Source organism: Camelus ferus, chromosome 6, assembly GCF_009834535.1.
Source record: "Camelus ferus isolate YT-003-E chromosome 6, BCGSAC_Cfer_1.0, whole genome shotgun sequence".
Lineage (NCBI taxonomy): Eukaryota > Metazoa > Chordata > Mammalia > Artiodactyla > Camelidae > Camelus > Camelus ferus.
In genome coordinates this window covers 52,018,581-52,036,974 of record NC_045701.1, presented here as the reverse complement: position 1 = coordinate 52,036,974, position 18,394 = coordinate 52,018,581, and the positions used below count along the sequence as shown (strand labels likewise).

Genomic DNA, 18,394 nt, shown 5'->3' with positions numbered 1-18,394 from the left:
GCTTAACCTGAAACAGTGAGGGACAGTTTCTAATTCCATGTTTCTCTTGTGACTCTATGTAATCATCACTCCTTTCCTTTACCACAGTGTCACCTGGGGTTGATTTGAACTCCTAAGGTCCTGTAGTTCACATTTATAGGCAAGAAGACCTTCTGATTAAGACGCTGCAAGACTTGCATCTGCTCTTAACACTTTCTCGTCAAACCCATTGTAGAATTCACTTTGGTCTTATGTGCCAGAACCTCGAGCCCTAATCTGACAGAGGGCAAGGGGGAGGGCTGTTGGAAGGCTTCTGCTCTCAGCAGGAGATAGGAACAAGTGCTGAATGGCTCCTCTCTTCTACCTACTTTATTTTTGCAATGACCACCTCTCTCACTGAAGCAACTATGATCAAGGATGCTCCAGTTTCTGCAGTATTTCACTCGTACTCTTATGAGTAGCTTCTTGTTTGGATGGAAGGGACTTAATAGTTCTTCCAGATTTTAGACTTCAGAGTTCATCTATATGACAGAGAAACCTGGAACCCAGAGCTTGGAAAAGTACAGTGACTTGTCTGAGGTCAGGCAAACTGTTTAAAGCAGCACCAGGCTGGGAACCCAGACTTCCCAGGCCCCGAATATGAACGCATCTCTCCACAGCCTCCTCAGCCTCCACATATGCAGAAATAAATCTCATTCTCCATCCCCTGCAGCCCACCCCAGCCCCTGCCACGTCGAGACAATGCAATGTGCTGCTGGAGCCTAGTCTTTCAAGTTGGACCTGCATTCAAGTACTGACTCTTGCCACATTTTAGCCATGTGTGCAAATTGCTGAGCCTCAGTTTCTTCATCAGTAAAATGGGAAAAATAATGCCCTCCTTATAAGATTGTGGTAAGGGTGACTTAGACTGTGTGTGCCAAAGGCTCGTCATAGAGCCAGGCACACAGTTAACTACTGTGTTCTGCATCTTTCTGTACACTCCCCTCCTCCATCCCTTACACACCGAGCATGGGTTTTTGAGAAATAGTGGACTTCCCAGGGATGATTTTCTGAGGAAGCTCATTAAAGGGGAGAATGGACTGACTGGAAACTCTCTTGTGTGGTAGTGGTTTGTATCCGTTTCTATCCATAGGCAGGACTCCCTGCATCCGTCTTGGAGTATAACCTCATAAGGTCACTTTAGATTTTACAAATCCACCTTTTAAAATGGCCTTTGCCTCTCTCCACGTTGTCTGCAGTAAATTAAGTCCTGAGCTGCAATACCGCAAATGCTGTATTTAGAAGAAAACATTTCATGACTGTGTCTTTCATTATGAAACCACGTCTCTTTGTTCTTCTGTCATTTCTCTTTGCCCAGCGCTGTAAACGTTACTTTTCTCTCCATTGACCTTCTGGTGAGTCCGTATTTCTATGCCCATTTCCACTAACACTTCGTGTTTCTAACGTTCTTTCTTTGATTTCCCTTTGTATTAATAGACACAAACCTCCTAACTGTGATGATAGTTACGTGGGCCTTTGTCTGGTCTAATAAGCTCACTTGGTTGAACGCTGACTTGAGTCCTCTCATCTCGGGTCTGTGTGAAGTGCTGCCTGCACACATGGGGCAGCCGTGTGCACCTGATCTCCGTGATTGCATGAGATGATTTTATGCAACGTTAAGTTCCTTATTCTACTTCCTGTTGCAGGTTTTTCTTTCTTGTGGTTTGAAATAGCATTTGTTTTCGATACGGTGCTTCAGTTCTTTTTTCAGAAAGGCAAGTTGTGTTTCTCATAGAGCATTCCTATGAAATCTGGAGAGGAAAAATGATGAGGTAAATTTCTATTAAGCACTGATGACAGATGTCAAAAAATATCAGACTTGACTGGCCTTCCTGTTAATTTAGTTTAAATGTCATGTGTGTTTTTAGTCAGTCATGTAATTTTCCCGTTGCTGCAAACTGCCCTTTGAGGCAAACGAGATACAGGGATGCTTGTAAAATGAATGGCAGCAATTATTATTCAAATGAAGGGGTACCAACCAAGGGAGGCATGGCTCGGAAGCTAGTTACCATGTGAGATTTAATTGCATTGTATATTTGTGAAGATTTCTCAATTTTAACAGACTACAATAGTAAAGCTCCCTTGGAGGAGAAAAATGCTACTTAAAAATTACAGGGGCTGAGCGGAGTGAGCACACTGACGCGCGTTTCTCCACAATAGAGGGCGTTTATTCACGGTTTGGCTCTGGGCTGTGTGTGCCCTGAGGGGCTTTTCCAGCCCATCGGTATTCCTGAGCATTGGTGGGAAACAGCCATCACCTGCCTCTGTTAGAGCACTCTCTTGAAAGATACGGAATTTACTGCTACTTAAAGTGGAAGGTCCAGTGCCTACGCCCTGGCAAGAAGGAAAATGAAGATCAATTTAGGACTTAAAGCTGCTCCAGTTTTGATCAGCTTGCCTGGTTTCTGTTTGGGGTTTAAGATTCTTTTTGTGAGGGAAGAAGGGGGCACTGAGATGGACGTTGTTGGATTATGAAGTCTCTCCTGGTTAATAATCATAGTCATTTATAGACCTTTTTTCTTCTACAGTTTTGCTGATTTAATACAGCCTAAGTCCATGGAAACCTTTAAGCTCTGCCTGTGGCTATCTTGGAGAAGTCGAATTGGCCCTCTTTCCCCCTCTGCTGGCCTAGTAGGACATGCTTACTTATCAGAGACCCCTACCAGCTTTTCCCCTCCTCTCTCAAAGCATTTACCAGCTTCCACCTCATGCTTACTAACCACCTCCCCCTCTCCTTCCTGTTCACCCCCTGACACATGCTGGAATCTGGAGTGTAGCTGGTAAACCACTTGAGGGCAGAGGTCATGGCTTTTCATGCTCTTGTGTCTCCTAAAGTCCCACTGTCCAGTGTTGCACCTGGTGGCCTTGTGTAAAGTCAAAGATTTGACCTAGAACAGCAGAGGGAGTTCCCTGAGAGGTCAGACCAGGAGTGGAGTGGGCCTGGGGCAGGCAGGGTGGCTGGACTTTGATGAGTCCAGTCAGAAGGGCTGGTTCTCCAAGTAACTCTGTCACTTCAAGACGTGTGGCCTTGGGCGGGACACAGGCCTTCTCTGAGTCTCTTTCCCTCAGTTCTAAGGAGGGATGCCTCATGGATGTGAGTGAGTCAAATGGCCAATTGTCCGAGAAAGGACGAACCTACAATAATACCCCCATTTATCCAGCATTATCCAGAACCCCCATTAATACAATGTTCAAATAACTGAATCCCTTACCCCATTTAACCATTGGGGATTGAAAAAATTTTATAGAGGTTTTACCCTACCAAAGAGTATAATAAACATCATAAAGTTATTCTTGATCACTTAGCATCGTCCTGGTCTATCAGTTATTCTTCTGTATTGTAAGAGCAGTACCCCCAGGATTTATTGAGCAGCGTGCAGTTCCTTGCCTCAGCACTCAATAACCCCAGCCTATTAGGTTTTAAGTGCATATGTCTTTTTTTTAAAAGTTTTTTTTAAGTATAACAAATTATGCTTATTTTTGTTTGAAGGAGGATAGTTAATATCTTTTCTTGACCCAAGTATGTCAGTAGTGACTTCTTGTCCTTACCTTGAAGTGCCCTGTCTTTTTGTTGCTGCTTCTACTCTGTAGTGGGCTGGGAAGCAGGAGAAATAACGCTTGTAGTAAATCAGGTAGGATGAGAGGAAATAGCTCCTGAGCTGGTTCAGCGGCATTTTCCACGAGAAGAGAACGCCTTCCTCCGCTTTGGACACCGCTGTTTGCTTCCCGATCGTCTGTGATGCTCTCCATCACTGAGGCCGCGAGAGAAGCTGCCTGTGTGAGGGAGGCTCATACTGTCTCAGAACTGGGTGTGTTTGTGTGAGGCCTAAGTGTCCCTTGATTCTGGTATAACTAATACAGTCTTGGAAGTTGATTAGAATCAACTTCCAGAGTATAGGTGTCTGTGTCATTTTTTCAGTGGGGAGTAAAACTGAGACACAGAGACCCCCGAGTGACCTGCATGGCTAATACTGAGCTGAACTGTGTTTGGACTAAATTCAGAAGTGCTCTTTCCAATGACCTCTAGCAAAACTAACACCTTGACAAGCCCCAGCAGAGACCCGCAGAGTCAAATGGAAAGGATTTGAAAATCTCAAGGCAAGCGCCTCCCTTCTGAAACAGGAGCCCCCTTCTGTTCGACTCAATAACTGTGGCAATGGGAGACTCCAGCTTCACGGGCTCCCTGAGAGAGGAGAACTGCAGAGCTGGGGCCCCGGAGCATGGCAGACTGGATCAGTTCCTCTGATGCCCGGCAGCTGCACAGATCCGGGGTGGGGGTGGGGGGTCGCTCCTGGGCCTCTGCGGTCACCCCACGTCCCCAACTTGGCTTGCTTGGTTACTCTCACAGCCCCATTGCTTTGCTTGAAAATACGGCCCCGTTTCTCTGTAAAGGTGGTGAGAACAGTCACCCCCATTACTGTTCCTATTATAATGTCAACTACCTACCTGAGTGCCTGCCAAGTCCCAGGAAGCTCTAGACACCTACACAACTCTCATTTTAACTTCCTCAAGCCGCTGTGAGGAGGTGGTGGTGCCAACAGCATAAAATCCGTGCTGTGCTCTTAGCACAGTACCCACCTGACCCCCAGGACACTTCCTGAGAATATGCGCTCCATCCTAGTGAGGCCTGGCACATAGCAGTTGCTCGATAAAGACCTGTTGTATGAATCATAAACTTTAGTTGTTAGATAGCCCCATTTTTAAAGACAAGCAAACAAAAGCTCAGTGAGGTTTAGTAATTTAGCCAATTCACAGCTGGAAGTGAGTGGCTGAGCCAGAGTCAGGACCTTGAGTCAGGTGGTTGCAGCAGAGAGACTGCGCTCTAACCCTTCAACTGCCCACCCTGAGAGGAAGGCATGATTCTGGTAAGCAGTAGTTGATGCCGGGGTGGGAGATGCACCTGAGTGGGAGAGGCTTGCGTATGTGATGTTTATGGGTTGGCTGATTAGGAAGACAGCCTTGCCCCTAATATCTGAAGCTTGATGCCACAGTGCCTGAAGCCCATGTCTGACTCTGGCAGGACTGGGCCTCCCTCCCTCCCTAAGGCTTTTCAGTGATTTGTCAGCCATAAAACCTAATTAGCACAGTTTATAGTTCTACAATCTTTTAATCTTTCACTGATTGTACCACCTTGGCTCCTTAGCAGATACCCTCCCTCTCTTAACAGACTTCTGCTCTGGCTCCATAAATATGCTGATTTTTAGTCTGTGTGATCTAAAGGAATATGATTTTGGAAAGCAATTTCAAGTAATCAAAATGAATGTGGTAGAGAAATCACGTATTATGGAGAGTGTGGTAAATTGCAAGCATGTACGATTTCATGACATACGCATCTCAGTGGATTCCTTCCTTTGCATTGATTTGCGTGGATAAGATATGATTTCTTTCTTTCATTGTTTAGATAACTAATGAGGTTTGCTACTTTTTCAAATTTAATTCGAAAGTGGTTTTTATCTGGCCCTTATATTGAAACCTCTAGGCAATGTTTTATAATGATGTCCAAAGAGACCCACAGCAGCAAAGATGATAAATTTACCAACTTTGTATTTACATAGAGGCTTCTGTATAATAGGTGCCACGTTATCAAACTAGAATTATGGTAGGAAGAAAAACCATCTCTCCCTTCTGCCCCACGGTGAGATTATATAAATTTAAGTTACGGAAGAATATACTTGGCCGTAAAGAAAATGATTTTACCTTTTTAACCAAAATAATATCCCAATTCTAACTGAGTATTAAGTAAAACTCACGTTCCTTCCTACTTCAGTCAGGGTAATTGTATTTTTAAGAATTCAGGAGAATGTTTCCAAGGGTTCTTTTATCCTTTGTCTTTGCTATTGATTTCTGCTTGTTTATAGGGGCCTTGGGAGATTAATATTACATACCTGCCTCAGGCAAGACGCTATTCAAGTCATCCTGAAAGATAGCTTACTCCTCTCTAGAATGTCTTAAGAGATGAAAGCGTCTTTGGGACATTGTAACAAAGGATCGTTTACTTGGGAAGTTTCTCCTAATATCTAACCTAACATCTTTTTCTTCTGGTCTTGTTCAGAAAAATAAAAGGAGCTAAGGGTTCAAAACCTATCTTTTTCTGAGTTTATAAAGAGGGTTTTTTTCTGAGTTTATAAAGAGGGTTTTTTTCTGAGTTTATAAAGAGGGTTTTGCTGTGTCATTTCCCCCCTCAGGGTTGAATAAATATTTGATATTAGTGTTCGTGACACTGGTTTGTCAGAAATGATCAGCCTGTTTTCTCTTCAGTGCTTGAGAGAAACGAAGGAAAAATGGAACAAAAACAGGTTATGTGACTCAGGTTACATTGAGGCTGTCAGGATGCCAACAAATGGCTCTGAAACCTTGTAGGTGGGTTTGCTTCCTTAAGGCTGTGGAAACTATTTTGAATTGATTTTGAATTGTTTATTTTTAGGTGCATTTTGACCAGTTTAAAGAAGCATTAATCCTTATCCTGTCTAGAACGCTATCAAATGAAGAACACTTTCAAGAACCAGGTAAGGACATTAACTTTTTTTCTCTTTATTCCACTTTCAAAGTTGTCCAGGGAAGAATTTGGGGACCTGGAAGCATGTCTGTAAAAGATTTGGGGCATCTGCCTCCCTTAGATTGAGCAGTTATTTTCAGTGTCTTGTCCTTTGACATTGTCGTAAAAGCCTTGCAGCTGTGATGCACTAAGATGAGACTTCTCCACCACAAGAGCGAATCATGGAAGAAATAACTGGATTGTTCCCAGGCGATGTGTCAGATGGTGTGGCCGTAGCTCATTCCTGGAGTGAGCAGCGTGGAGCTCCCTCTGTCCTCCTTTCCTGTGAACCTGGAGCAATGTGAATTGGGGAGGATTTTGTCTGAAAGAAGAAGGGTGGCCAGCGTAGAGATAATTTTATTCAGTCCTAGTGAGGCAGACACCCTCTGTTATCGAGATTATCATGTTTTATGGCAATTGTTTTTCTAGCTCCTCCTCTCAAGTGGTGGTTCCTTTTGGACCATGTTGTCTCTTTTAGTATTTTTAGGGCCCGGTCGGATGCCTAGCCCATAGTAAGTATTCAATGAATGGTATGAAATGAAAAACTTGATATTGTATTTCACTGATTTTTTTTTTTTGTAAAGGCACCATAAATTATGACCCATCATTGTTTTATATATCTCTAAGAAGAAAAATTCTTCCTAATTATAATGTCATTGATTGTAAGACACCTCATTATTTCAGAATGTTCAAATCTGAGGGTGGGGTGCGGAGGGGGGCAGGTTATGTTTTAGAGTCAATTAAATAGGGTAAATATTTAAGGGGAAGTCTAAAAATAGTTGAAATTTATATCGTAAGACAGTCTGGTTTTATTAAAAAAAAAATCCATGGCTATCAGGGGCTAAAGTTAGAGGTTGGCTATAAAATGGCACAAGGGAATTTTGGAGGTGATGAAACTGTTAATAACTTGATTGTGATGGTAGCTACAGATTTTACGAGCTTTTCTAACCCACAGAATTGCTCACCACAAGGGTGAAATTTACTCTATGTAAACTCTACCTCAATAAACCTCAATGACTTTAAAAAAAGAGGACACTAAAACTATGGTCCAGTTTTGAGACTGAAGTGAAATCATTAACATACTGTCACTACAAGGAGTCGTGCAGGGTGACCTGTGCAGGAGAAGCCCGGCTGGGAGCTCATTTCTTACCCTCACCGCTCATTCAGTTCTTCCCTGTCCCCTCCGCAGCGCTGCAGACTTGTGTCACATGTGTGAACTCTGCATTTAGCAGTGCTTTGGATTCCAGATTGCACCTCCCCCTTTTTGCTAATGGTGACCACCACTAGGAAGGTTATTGTCAACTCTGGAGTTTGCCAGAGCTCTCTAAGAGCCCCCAGTGGGCCTGGGAGGGAGGTTGTTGCATTCTAGAGATTTTCCATACTAAAAGTAAAATTTCTGTGGGTGACCACTGCTGGAACATGGACTTTTGTGCTTATGGCGGGGGAGTGGTCCTCACATGTTATTGGTAGTTTTCCTTTTTTAAGGTTGTCATCTTGATAACAATAGTGTGTGAGATCTAGGCACCCTGACTAGAGCTCTGGTGACACCACCCCACCCCTTTTAGTTAATATGAGTGTAGGTACCATAAGCTTAAGTTCAGTGTTCGTCTCTGTGCCTGTAATGGGGTGTCTGCGGGTTTGGGATAGGCAGCCCTGCCACTAGTCCATGGGATCATTTTGCTGCCCTTTCTTCAAAATCTGTACTGTTACTTGCCTGAAAATTGACATAATAAATACAAGAATTGATGATAACCACAAATGCGAAGGATGCCCTTGGAACTGTGCAGTGTTGGGATGTGAATAATAGGAGAGTAGGATGAGGAGGTGGATGATGGCTGGCCCAGCCTGCTGGCAGCCAGGAAGTGGGTTTGTGAGTCCAGCTCCAGCTCCAGACGCTGGTTTCACAGTTACTGTTGTTTAGCCCGAGGCCATGATTTGGACAAGTCTTCCAGGGCGACGGGCAGAAGGATTTTATAGTTCGCTGTGTGCTCCATCCTTTGGGTGGGTTGCAGCGAACCTCTGTCACAGAGCTGCCCCTAATCAGCGTAATGAGGCAGCCAAGTTCGTATTGATATCATTTCATCCAGCATATGTGGGACTCCCCTGAGGTTTGACTTGACCCAGTAGAATCTAGGATTAAGCCTGTGCTTTAAGAGTTTGATCTCATCTGAGCCTGGGAGTCATCCCTTCTTTGTTCCTGAGCGTCTCTGTCTCCTGCCTGTCACTCCCTGGCCCTTCCAGTTGTTCTGGGGATCACACATCTCTTTCCCTCAAACGTTCTCCCACTCACGCTGCCCCGTGACTCCACCCCACGTGCTGCCTGGCTTGGCTGGCGGGAGACAGAGCAGGAAAGGTCAGGACTCAAGTTCTGTGCATTGAGAGGCCCCTGAGTTCCCCCCTTTCCTCCCCTTGCAGAAGATAACTACCCCTTAAATCCCAGGCTGCGTGGCTGTTGGGCTGGCGCGGACGCTGCCGTTTTATCCATGAGCGAACTGAGGCTCGAAAGAGGGATGTTGCTTAACTGAAGTCTCACAAATCACAGCAGAGAAGACGCTGATGCTGTGTCACCCAGGGCTGGGCTCCAGGAGGCGTTGGTGTAAAGATGCTGACCCTCAGATGGGTGAGCTGGGGGCAACCTAGTCCTGTCAGCACAGCCCGGCCAGAAAGGTTCTGACCAGTGGCCCGAGGCAGAGGAAAGGAGGGAGTAAGAGCAAGCTTCACCTGATCAGCACTGACAGGGACGCCTGTGTCCTCAGCATTATGTGGCTGTTCTGTACTTAATTCATCTTCTACAATAAGGGGCCAGGGCTGTGGCGTTTTTGTCTTGCCTTTTGAAATCAGCGGGCCTACTGGACTTGGAGAGAAAGGATTACCCTTAAACAATGGAAAGTGACGGCAAAAATAGGGGGGTCAGAGTGCACAGCCTTAGGCACCGAATGGGTCATGAATTGATACTTTATAAGATTTGTATAAGTCAAAAATATCAGATGCTGCACCTGACTATATAGAAAATCCAGCTTGATGTGGTAGAAAGACCCTTCAGCCAGCAGTTATGAAATGCTGGCTCTGCCCCTCTCATTGGGTGGCCTTATAATCACAGCCTCTGTGGTCTTTGGTTACCTCATATGTGAAGGTAATTGTACTGGAAAGTGCTTAAAATCCATTTAGCTCCAAGATTCAATTGTGTTGTCTCCAAATATCTGAATGACATCTACATTATGAAAAAAGCTTGCTTTGTGCTTCCGTAAGATTTTACCCAACATAAACTGACACCGTAAATTTCTGCTTCCTAAGGACAAATGCCCAGTGTATTTTATGCCATTATATTCTTCTAATAAAAGGCAGTTCTTTATAAATCATACAAAAGCAAAGCTATCATGGGATTTGAGAGGAGATGGAATTGTCATTAGTTCCATAGTCTTGGGTTCTGCCATTTATAACTTCTCTGAGATACGGTTTCTTTATTTTTAAAATTAAAGGGTGTGGACTAGATGGTTTTCAGCATCTTTTTAACTCCGATGCTCTTGCTTCTAAGACTCTCAGGAGAGAGATTTTCCCCTAAAAAGCAACAAAAACAACAGTAACAGCAACACAGTGAAAAACACTGAAATTCAGATAAGGGCAGAGAAATGGATTGGGGATGTCGGGAGTCCTGTGTCAATTCCAGAGTGATCAGCATTGCTGGTGGCAGAGCTTCCTTGTTTCTATATGTACACTTTAATGTTTAAGTTATTTTCCTAGACTAAGGGAGGGACAACAACTTTATTATTATTTATTCAATTTGCTATAGCTTTGGGCTGAAGGATTTTTGTAGTGGAAATACTGGCACAGAGTCTAAGCTACATGGTATCAGCATGCTGTCCGGATCTGCTCCCCAGAGTTTTTGTCCTTGTTTGATGCATCTTGCATTAGATTTCTGCTCTGTGGTAGATGTTAGCATAAAGCCGAAAGCCCCTTCTTTCCCTGATGTGGCTCATGTAGAGTATCTTTCCTTGTTTATCTGGGAGGGAAAACTCAAGTTTGGAAAAGCTAAATCATTAGAAAAATAAGGCAGGGAGGGCATGGTTTCAGTGCAGATGATTGAGGGTTTTGGGTCATAAATGTTCCTGATTCCGGGAACTGCCCTACTTCGAGTTATTTTCCTTATATTTTGGAGAAGCTATAAATATAACAAACACCTATCTCTTCATTCGCTCAGCAAGTGTCCACTGAAGCAGGTCTTATGACCAGACAGCAGGCGAGATCCCGATTTTACAGTGATTGAAGATTTGTGTTTCAAACTGTATTCAGAGTTGGATCAGGCCCTGAACTCTGGCTGAGGGCCCTGTTTTTAGGAGATACACACCCGATGGCCCATCAGGCATGTTCTCTTGTCCTCTTTCTGGTTGAGTGAGATAAGTAAGAACTTAGTTCCCTGTTCCCTTGGTATATATGAGATGCTAACAGTGAGGACCAGAAAATTTCTTCAAAAGTTGAAAGCAAGGTAAAATCACTACCATTAACCACCACCACCATCAAAAGACAATGTGAGGTGGGGGAGAGGGTATAGCCCAGTGGTAAAGCACGTGCTTAGCATGCATGAAGTCCTGGGTTCACCCCCAGTACCTCCATTTAAAATAAATTAAATAAATAAATAGATAAATAAATAAACCTAGTTACCTCCCCCCTGCCAAAAAAAGACAGTGTGAAGGTTCATTTCCTCAGGTCAGAGGGAATTGGAAACACTCGTGCCCACTGGTGGTCACGTAGGATGATAGGACCTTCCTGGAATTATGTAAAACGGGAAGCACCAAAAACTATAAGTGCCTTTGGCTAATCAATGCCACTCTCTGATTTTATGCTATGGAAATAATTGTGGATGTGCACAAAGATGTGCATTAAGGACAGTCATTTAAAACAGTAAAATTTAAAAAATACATGTATATATAAAGCGTAAGTATTTGCAGCGTATTGGTTACGCAAAGGATGGTGTATCTGTAATCGGAGACTAAGCCGCTATCCCACTATGCTGTAGGACACTTACTGTTATGATTTTACAGAGAGTAGGAAGGCACTCTTTTATAAAAATATTATGTGTATATGTTTAAAAAAGAGAGAGATACCCCTGTTATTTAAAATTAAATAGGCTGGGAAGGATTTTGATAATGAAACTGTTTGCCTGGAAGTTGTGCTGATGTCAGTTTATTTCAATTCCAGTGTGTGAGAAGGTGTCCAAACCAGGGGCAAGAAACTGATAGTTTTCTACAGGGAGTCTTAGAGAACTGGTGTGTCCTCTGATGTCAGCTGACTGATGAAGGGACAGGAGATGACGAGGAGAAGATTAGGGCAGGAGTGAGACAGAGGCAGCTGCAGTTTCTGAGATGATGCGCTGGACCGCGTCACTGCATTTGCTAGTAATCTTACCCATCGCAGCAAACGAGGTCAAGGAATCTGCTGCATGGCTGGGGGCGGTGAGACTCTCCCTGATTCTGCTCCGCTGGTCCCAGGCCACCGCTGGTCCCCCAGGAGTCCGGGAGGGGGGACCCAGTGGGGTGTGGCCGGAGCTTCCAGGGCAGGAGCTCCCTGAGAGAGCCGTGACCTTGCCCCTCGGAGCTCCTGCTGTTTTCCCTTCCTCCCAATGAGGAGACTCAGCCTGAGGACGTTAAGTACTCCTGGCCTTGATAAGGACCGAGGTCCAGGTCCATTTGAATCCACAGCCCACAGGCTCTTTCCATGAAGCCCTGCTGCCCTGGAAAGCATTCAGTCTGGCTGGCTAGGTCATTCTAACATATAAAATGCTTTTAGAAAAATATGACCAGCATCATTATTAAATTGGAAACTCAACAGCATGGGTTTCACTAAATTCCCAGAAAAAAAGGTTTCATGAAAGTTGTGCCAAGCAGTTACTTGAAAGAATTGAGTTTTGAGTTGAGCCTTGAACAATGAGGGGGATTCAGTTAGGTGATAAGTGACTCTCTACCTTCTTCCCCAAAATAGCTCAAGATGCAGGCAGGGCCTTCGGACAGGGAGCGGCAGACTGGTCCTCCCGGAAGAGGCTGGTCAGCTCTCACATCATCATCATCAGCTCAGAGTTCTTCCTGTTAACTGATCTTCACCTGCTTTAGGGCTTAGGTAGACTCGTCAGACCAGTCAGCCTGAGGTTGCCGGGCTGCACCCGTCCACCCCCTCGAGGAGGGCTAGCCTTCCCTTCAAATCTTCCCTTCCAGGCAGGCCTAATCAGAGCCACCCTATTACTTTTGTGCAGAAGCCCCTGTATTCCAGCAGGAGACATCACTCAAGTTGGTGAGAATGGATGTGGAGGCTCCTCCTAAAATTCTGTCATTGCATCCAGGGAGGACCCATGAGCCTCCCCTGAACATGTGCATGTGGTGTGGAGATCCGAGGAGAGAGGCATGGCGGGTGAGCATGGTGCCTAGGGGAGGGCTGTGTGCCCACAGGAGTGTGGGGCGAGGCCCCTGCCTGCTGATGCCCCGCCCCCACAGAGATGGGGGGCACCCTGGGAGGCAGAAGAAATGGCAGATAATGTCCGAAGGCTTTCCAGGTGTCTTTTTTATGTTGTTCATTCTCTCCTGGCCTCTTCTCTCCGCTCCCTAGGACGTCTCCCTCCTCATCCCTTTTTCTCCCTCTCCTGCTCACCTCTGCCCTCCTCTCCTCCTCAGCCCCTCACTCCGCTCCTCCCCTGCCTGCTGGTCCCTAACCCATCACTTCCTCCTGCTTCCCCTCCTCCTCCCTCCAGAGGCCTCAAGCTCTCTGCCCATCTTCTGTCCCTCACCTCCTTCTCTCTCTGTTGGTCTCAGTCTCTCTCTCTGCTTCTTTCTGTCTCCATCTCTCTCTCTGTCTCTGTCTCCCTTTGATTCTTTTCTTCCCCTCTCCCTTATTTAGTATTGGGCGCGGGTTTGCACTCTGACGTGTGATCCCTGTGCAGTGGTGCGCTCAGAGTTGGCGAGGAGGTGGGGTGTGCAGCGGGGCTGGCGGTGCTCGTTTGCTGCCTGACCGCCTCTTCTCAGGGAGGCTTCGTGGGGGTGCCCGTCCTGAGGTTTGCATGTGCTTCATTTTTGACTTCTCATTTTCGAATGGGTTTCAGGAATCTCGTGAGCTGAGCAGTAGTATGGAGGGCCTCAGGCTGACATTCCCGCTGTGCCAAGGTCCTCTGCAGCGGGTGGTGTCTCTGGGAACGACCTCCCAGGCTAACTAAATGGGGCAGGAAAGGAAGTAGAAAGCAAGGGTCTGCATGAGCAATTCCAAAATAAGGATATCAGTACCGCAGAGGCAGGGCTTCCTTCTTCATCCAGGAAATCTCTCAGGTGATTTTTGGGAATGGGGTCATTTGAGTCAAAAAAAAGACAAAATATCCACCTTCTCTCTCAATAAGTACAACATAATACATTCCCATGGCAGATGTTCAGTCAATATACAGTAAATGAGTCCAGCTAACACTGGGGTGCACCTTCGAATCTCCCCTTTAACTTCCCGTATATGTGCCTCATCCCCAGGCCTAAGCTCTTTTTTTTTTTTTTTTTTAAAGCATTGATGGAATAAATAGTATTTAGGCTTTCTTTTGGGTAACTATTTCAGCTTCCTCTTGGGTCGTCACTGCTTTGCCTATTGCCATTGGGAGAACTGAGGGTTCAAAGGGCAGTCTGCATCGCACAGGTGGCTGGGTCATTTCTAGGAAGGGTATGGAGTGCGCTCTGCCCTGCTGGCGAGAGGGTGGGGGAGAGAGAGAGAGTGAGAGAGAGAGAGAGTGCTGGGGGAGGCATGGGTGGGCGAGTGGCTGCTGGAGGTCTTCTCTGCCTGCAGCTGCCCTGTTTCCCTGTTCCAAGGGGTCGCTTTCATTTACATCGTATCCCACTTTTTCTTTTATCATAAGTGCAAGACCTTCTCCTCACAAGTCATCCATGTGCCCTGTGGTTCATCCCGATTCTGGGAAGCGAGCATTATCACAGCTCTGGAGTTTCTCCTCCTGGTGCCTCTCATAGCAAGCTGTCAGGGGCTGCAGGAGTCCAGGACTGCTCTGGGCAGGCTGGACTTGTCCTTCAAAGCTCATTTGTATCTTGATGTACTGATGCCAAACAGGGAAAAGGGAAAATAGGAAAGAAGGGAAAATGGCTGCAAAACCTGACAATCCAGGCAGAATCATAAATATACATTCAAGGAAATAAAACGCTGAAAGTACAGCAGTTGCTTGATTGATGTTTGGTTTTTTCCTATCAGCTTTCATGTCCCTCCTGGGGCTCATGATTGGAGCAGTTACTAACCCTTATGGTCAAGGAAGCTATATGTAAGTCATTTCATTTCTTAGTAAATTAAATAACCCTATATTATCTGGCATAGATAAAATTGTTCCAGGATAAAACCCTGAAATACGTAAGTTACACCTGGATGCTCTCATAAAGGAGAGAAACTTTGCCTCAGGGCTGTGGTTTGGCAAGTCTTTGTGGGCAGGGTGAGGAAGGAGTTAGGCCTCGTTTATTTGTGTGCAAGAGCATCTTACATGCCCCACGGAGGTCTCCTGTTTGGTGGCCTGCCGCTGTGCACTTCGAAAGCCCTGCTTGAGACTGATAAGGAGAACCTTGCAGTTTTCAGGTGCCTGACACAGCAATGGCTGTGGCCCACAAGTGTTCTCTCTGGACCCCCTTATTTTGCTCTCTTCCCCTTCTTATCCTGCAAGTGCGGTGAGGCTGATGCTCTAAATAGAAGGATATGTGAGTGTGTTAAGTCAAAAAGGTGAATATTTTTAATTGGTGTGATTAGTCTAAGTCTTTACTGGCTCCATGGATGGTTTGTGAAATTTCGTATGAGGAGACTTTAATACCCCATTTTTCCTTTGCGTGTGCTAATATCTTCCGAAAAGATTATGCATTTTAATAGATTGCTCTAGAAATTGACTTTGTGATGTATGTACATTCTGTGAAAGTTAACTTACAGTTTACTCAAAATTGGTTTTTATAATTAAAAAATAAAATTAATTTAAAAATGAAAATGGAAAAATAAGTAACTATATAAATAAACCAAAACCCCACAGGATCCCTAATGTTCATGGTGTATGACCTTTCATTGCTTAGAAAAAGAGCTGTTTCCATTGTATAAATATACCACAACTTCTGTATCCAGTACACCGGAAATTGACACAACATTGTAAACTCACTGTACTTCAATTAAAAAATAAAAAGAGCTGTTTCAGATCCACCACCCCTCCTTACATGGCATCGAGTATTTAGTAGCAAATCACTAGGGAACCACTTCATCCACAGGTGGGTTTTTCATTAAATCACTGTGGGTTGTTTTGTTTGTTTTGTTTAAGACTGTTGCTTTGTCCCACTACTTTTTTTCCCTCTGAAAAAGCACAGCATGCAGGAAGAGTTCTTGTGCCACTTCCTTCCCCAGACTGTGACTGTTTTCTCACGCTGGGAAAATCCCACGTTCCACCGTCTGACGTTACGCACTTTCCTTTTAATCTTTTCCAAGCCCCCATCATCACTAATGGTGTATCTTGTTGTCTGCCACTAAACCTTAAGAGTATGTAATAAATTAAGGATGGTTCTGCATTGCCTCTTATCTGACTAGCATCTGTGGCTGTCAGCTGCCAACAAGTAGCTCGGGTGTCTGGGCCGCTCCTGAATGCTCACAAGCTGACACACTCTCTTCTGATAAAAGGTACCTTCAAATGTGCATGTGACTTTCAATATAAATGTTGTATGCTTGGACACTTCCTGTCAGAGAATCGCTCGACCTAATGAAATGACCTGGCTGGGGCTTTGAAAAAGCTGGATATAAATATCGCTAGAAATTATAGAACAGACATAAATACTTCACTCTGAGCTTCGCCGAGCATTTTCGGGATGTTTCCGACCACATTTGTGAAATCTGAGCTTATCCTAGAGGAAGGGCTGGGAGGGGGGAGGACAGAGTTAGTCCACAGGGTCACCAGTCCTCCCAGGGAAACTGCAGAATAATAGCTACCCTAACACGGTTTCAGTGGTGATAAAGGAGGGGTTTTGTTCTTTTAGCTCTTATCTAATCAGCTACCCTTGTTCTGATGATATGTGTACAGACCTCATCTAAAAATCTGCACGTCTGAGTTCAGACAAATCTTGTTAAGACTGTCATGTTCAAACAGAACGCATATTATGTTCTCCAGAGAGACAGCATGTCTGTGTGGGTGATAAGAACTGAAATCAAAGCATTGCCAATCTTATATTTTAATGGAATATTTTATTCTTCTAACTCTGCACAAGGTACTAAAATAAATAAATATATATCTGAGCTGATATTTGCATTGAGTGAAGTATTTATTTAATTGCTTTAAAGCTACCATTGTAGAGAAGGGTTAGTATGTGGTGATGGTGATGGTGATGATGGTAGTGGTGATGGTGGTGGTGGTGGTGATGGCGGCGGCGGTGGTGGTGGTGGAGAAGGTGAAGGTAGTGGTGAAGGTTGAACCTGAGACATGTTATATCAGATTACTGAAGTCCTTCAAGGTCAAGAGATTCCTTGCAGATTCCTTTTTATTTTGTACAACACCAAAGCTCCTGAAGAGAAAAGAACATGGTACACCATTTTCTTAATGCAGTTTTGCATTTGCTATTTTATTCTACAGCTTTTAATTTTATCATGAAATCTGGATGCCAGGTTTCAAATAAGTGATGAGCTGTCATTAATTGATTAGGATCCCAGTGTGTCAGTTTCTTTGTTCAGTCATCCTTCTTGTCCGATGGATCAGAAAATGAGAGGGTTAACAAAGGAGTCACTAAGGTACGAGAGGGGTGTGTTCCAGACCCATTGGTGTGAATGCTAACTTTGCAGTGCTGATATGGTGTTCATTTTATCATCATTTTCCAAGGCTTCCTTCAACATGTCTCTTTGGTAATATGATCCCTCCCTCTTGCTCTCCCTTTCTCTACAAAACAGAGCTTAACAGAAGAACAGCTATGACCCCTCAATTTGTCCTGATCTGAATTCTGCACTTTGAAGCAAATACCTCACTGCTGGCTTAGCATCTCTCCAATCCTATGCTGAGACCTACTGGGGTGCTATAAATCATTCGGAATTAGAAGCTGTTCTCTGCCTCTGACCTGGTGGCTCCCACACGCCCACATCCGCCACAACTGGCAAATGGTGGTGGTTTATTTTGGGGCTGGTATAAGAGGCTGTGTCTGAAGGCTGTGATTGTCAATTAAGGGCTGAGATTGTCATGTAATGTGGCCTCAACTCTTGTCTCCTTGCCCAGACTGTACTCTGGAAGCTCAGCCCAAATACGTTAGAGGTGGGAAGCGTTATGGACGGAGATCCTTACCTGAATTTCAAGAATCCGTGGAGGAGTTTGCAGAGGTGACCGTGATTGAGCCACTAGATGAAGAAGCGAGACTTTCACGCGTCCCAGCCAGTGACCGCAGTGAGGTAAGACATTGGACAGGCACATCCACCTGGACCACAGATGTGGATACCCATGGGTACCCACATCATTGTGCAGAGACAGGAGGACTGAGGGGGGTTATGGCTTTTCTCAGTTACCAACTACTTGATAATCTTACTGCCTTTTGGATATATGTGACTACTTTTTCTATTGTTTGTTTCATCTCTGAACTTTTGGAGAACTGACTTTTCTGTGCATGCTGTATGCTTTTACCTTTTTGAATTCAGTTATTTTTATATTTCCTGAGGTCTGCCACTTCTAGATTTTCTTGGGACTATCTCTCCTCCATGGCACTGTCATTTTTAGTTATGTAAAAAGCTGACCAACTGCCTCCCCCCAAATTGTAATGCAGTGTTCGTGACAGGTAGGAAATGAAAGCAGTGTGTGCAGGTATTTCAAGAGCTAGCATCTCAAAAAAAAAAGAA

At 44.7% G+C, this 18,394-nt stretch overlaps 1 protein-coding gene across 13 annotated transcripts in view; it reads left to right on the top strand.

Moving 5' to 3' along the window:
- The window catches only part of NIN (ninein), a 93,373-nt gene that overhangs the window by 13,762 nt on the left and 61,217 nt on the right, over nucleotides 1–18,394 (top strand). For 7 of the 13 annotated variants that reach the window (XM_032481992.1, XM_032482003.1, XM_032481991.1 and 4 more), the window contains exons 4-6: nucleotides 6,443–6,524; nucleotides 16,121–16,210; nucleotides 17,784–17,953. In XM_032481992.1, coding sequence (XP_032337883.1) covers nucleotides 6,443–6,524; nucleotides 16,121–16,210; nucleotides 17,784–17,953 — 342 coding nt within the window. The remainder of the gene's footprint in view (nucleotides 1–6,442; nucleotides 6,525–16,120; nucleotides 16,211–17,783; nucleotides 17,954–18,394) is intronic. The other 6 variants (XM_032482004.1, XM_032481994.1, XM_032481993.1 and 3 more) reach the window with 1 other exon arrangement.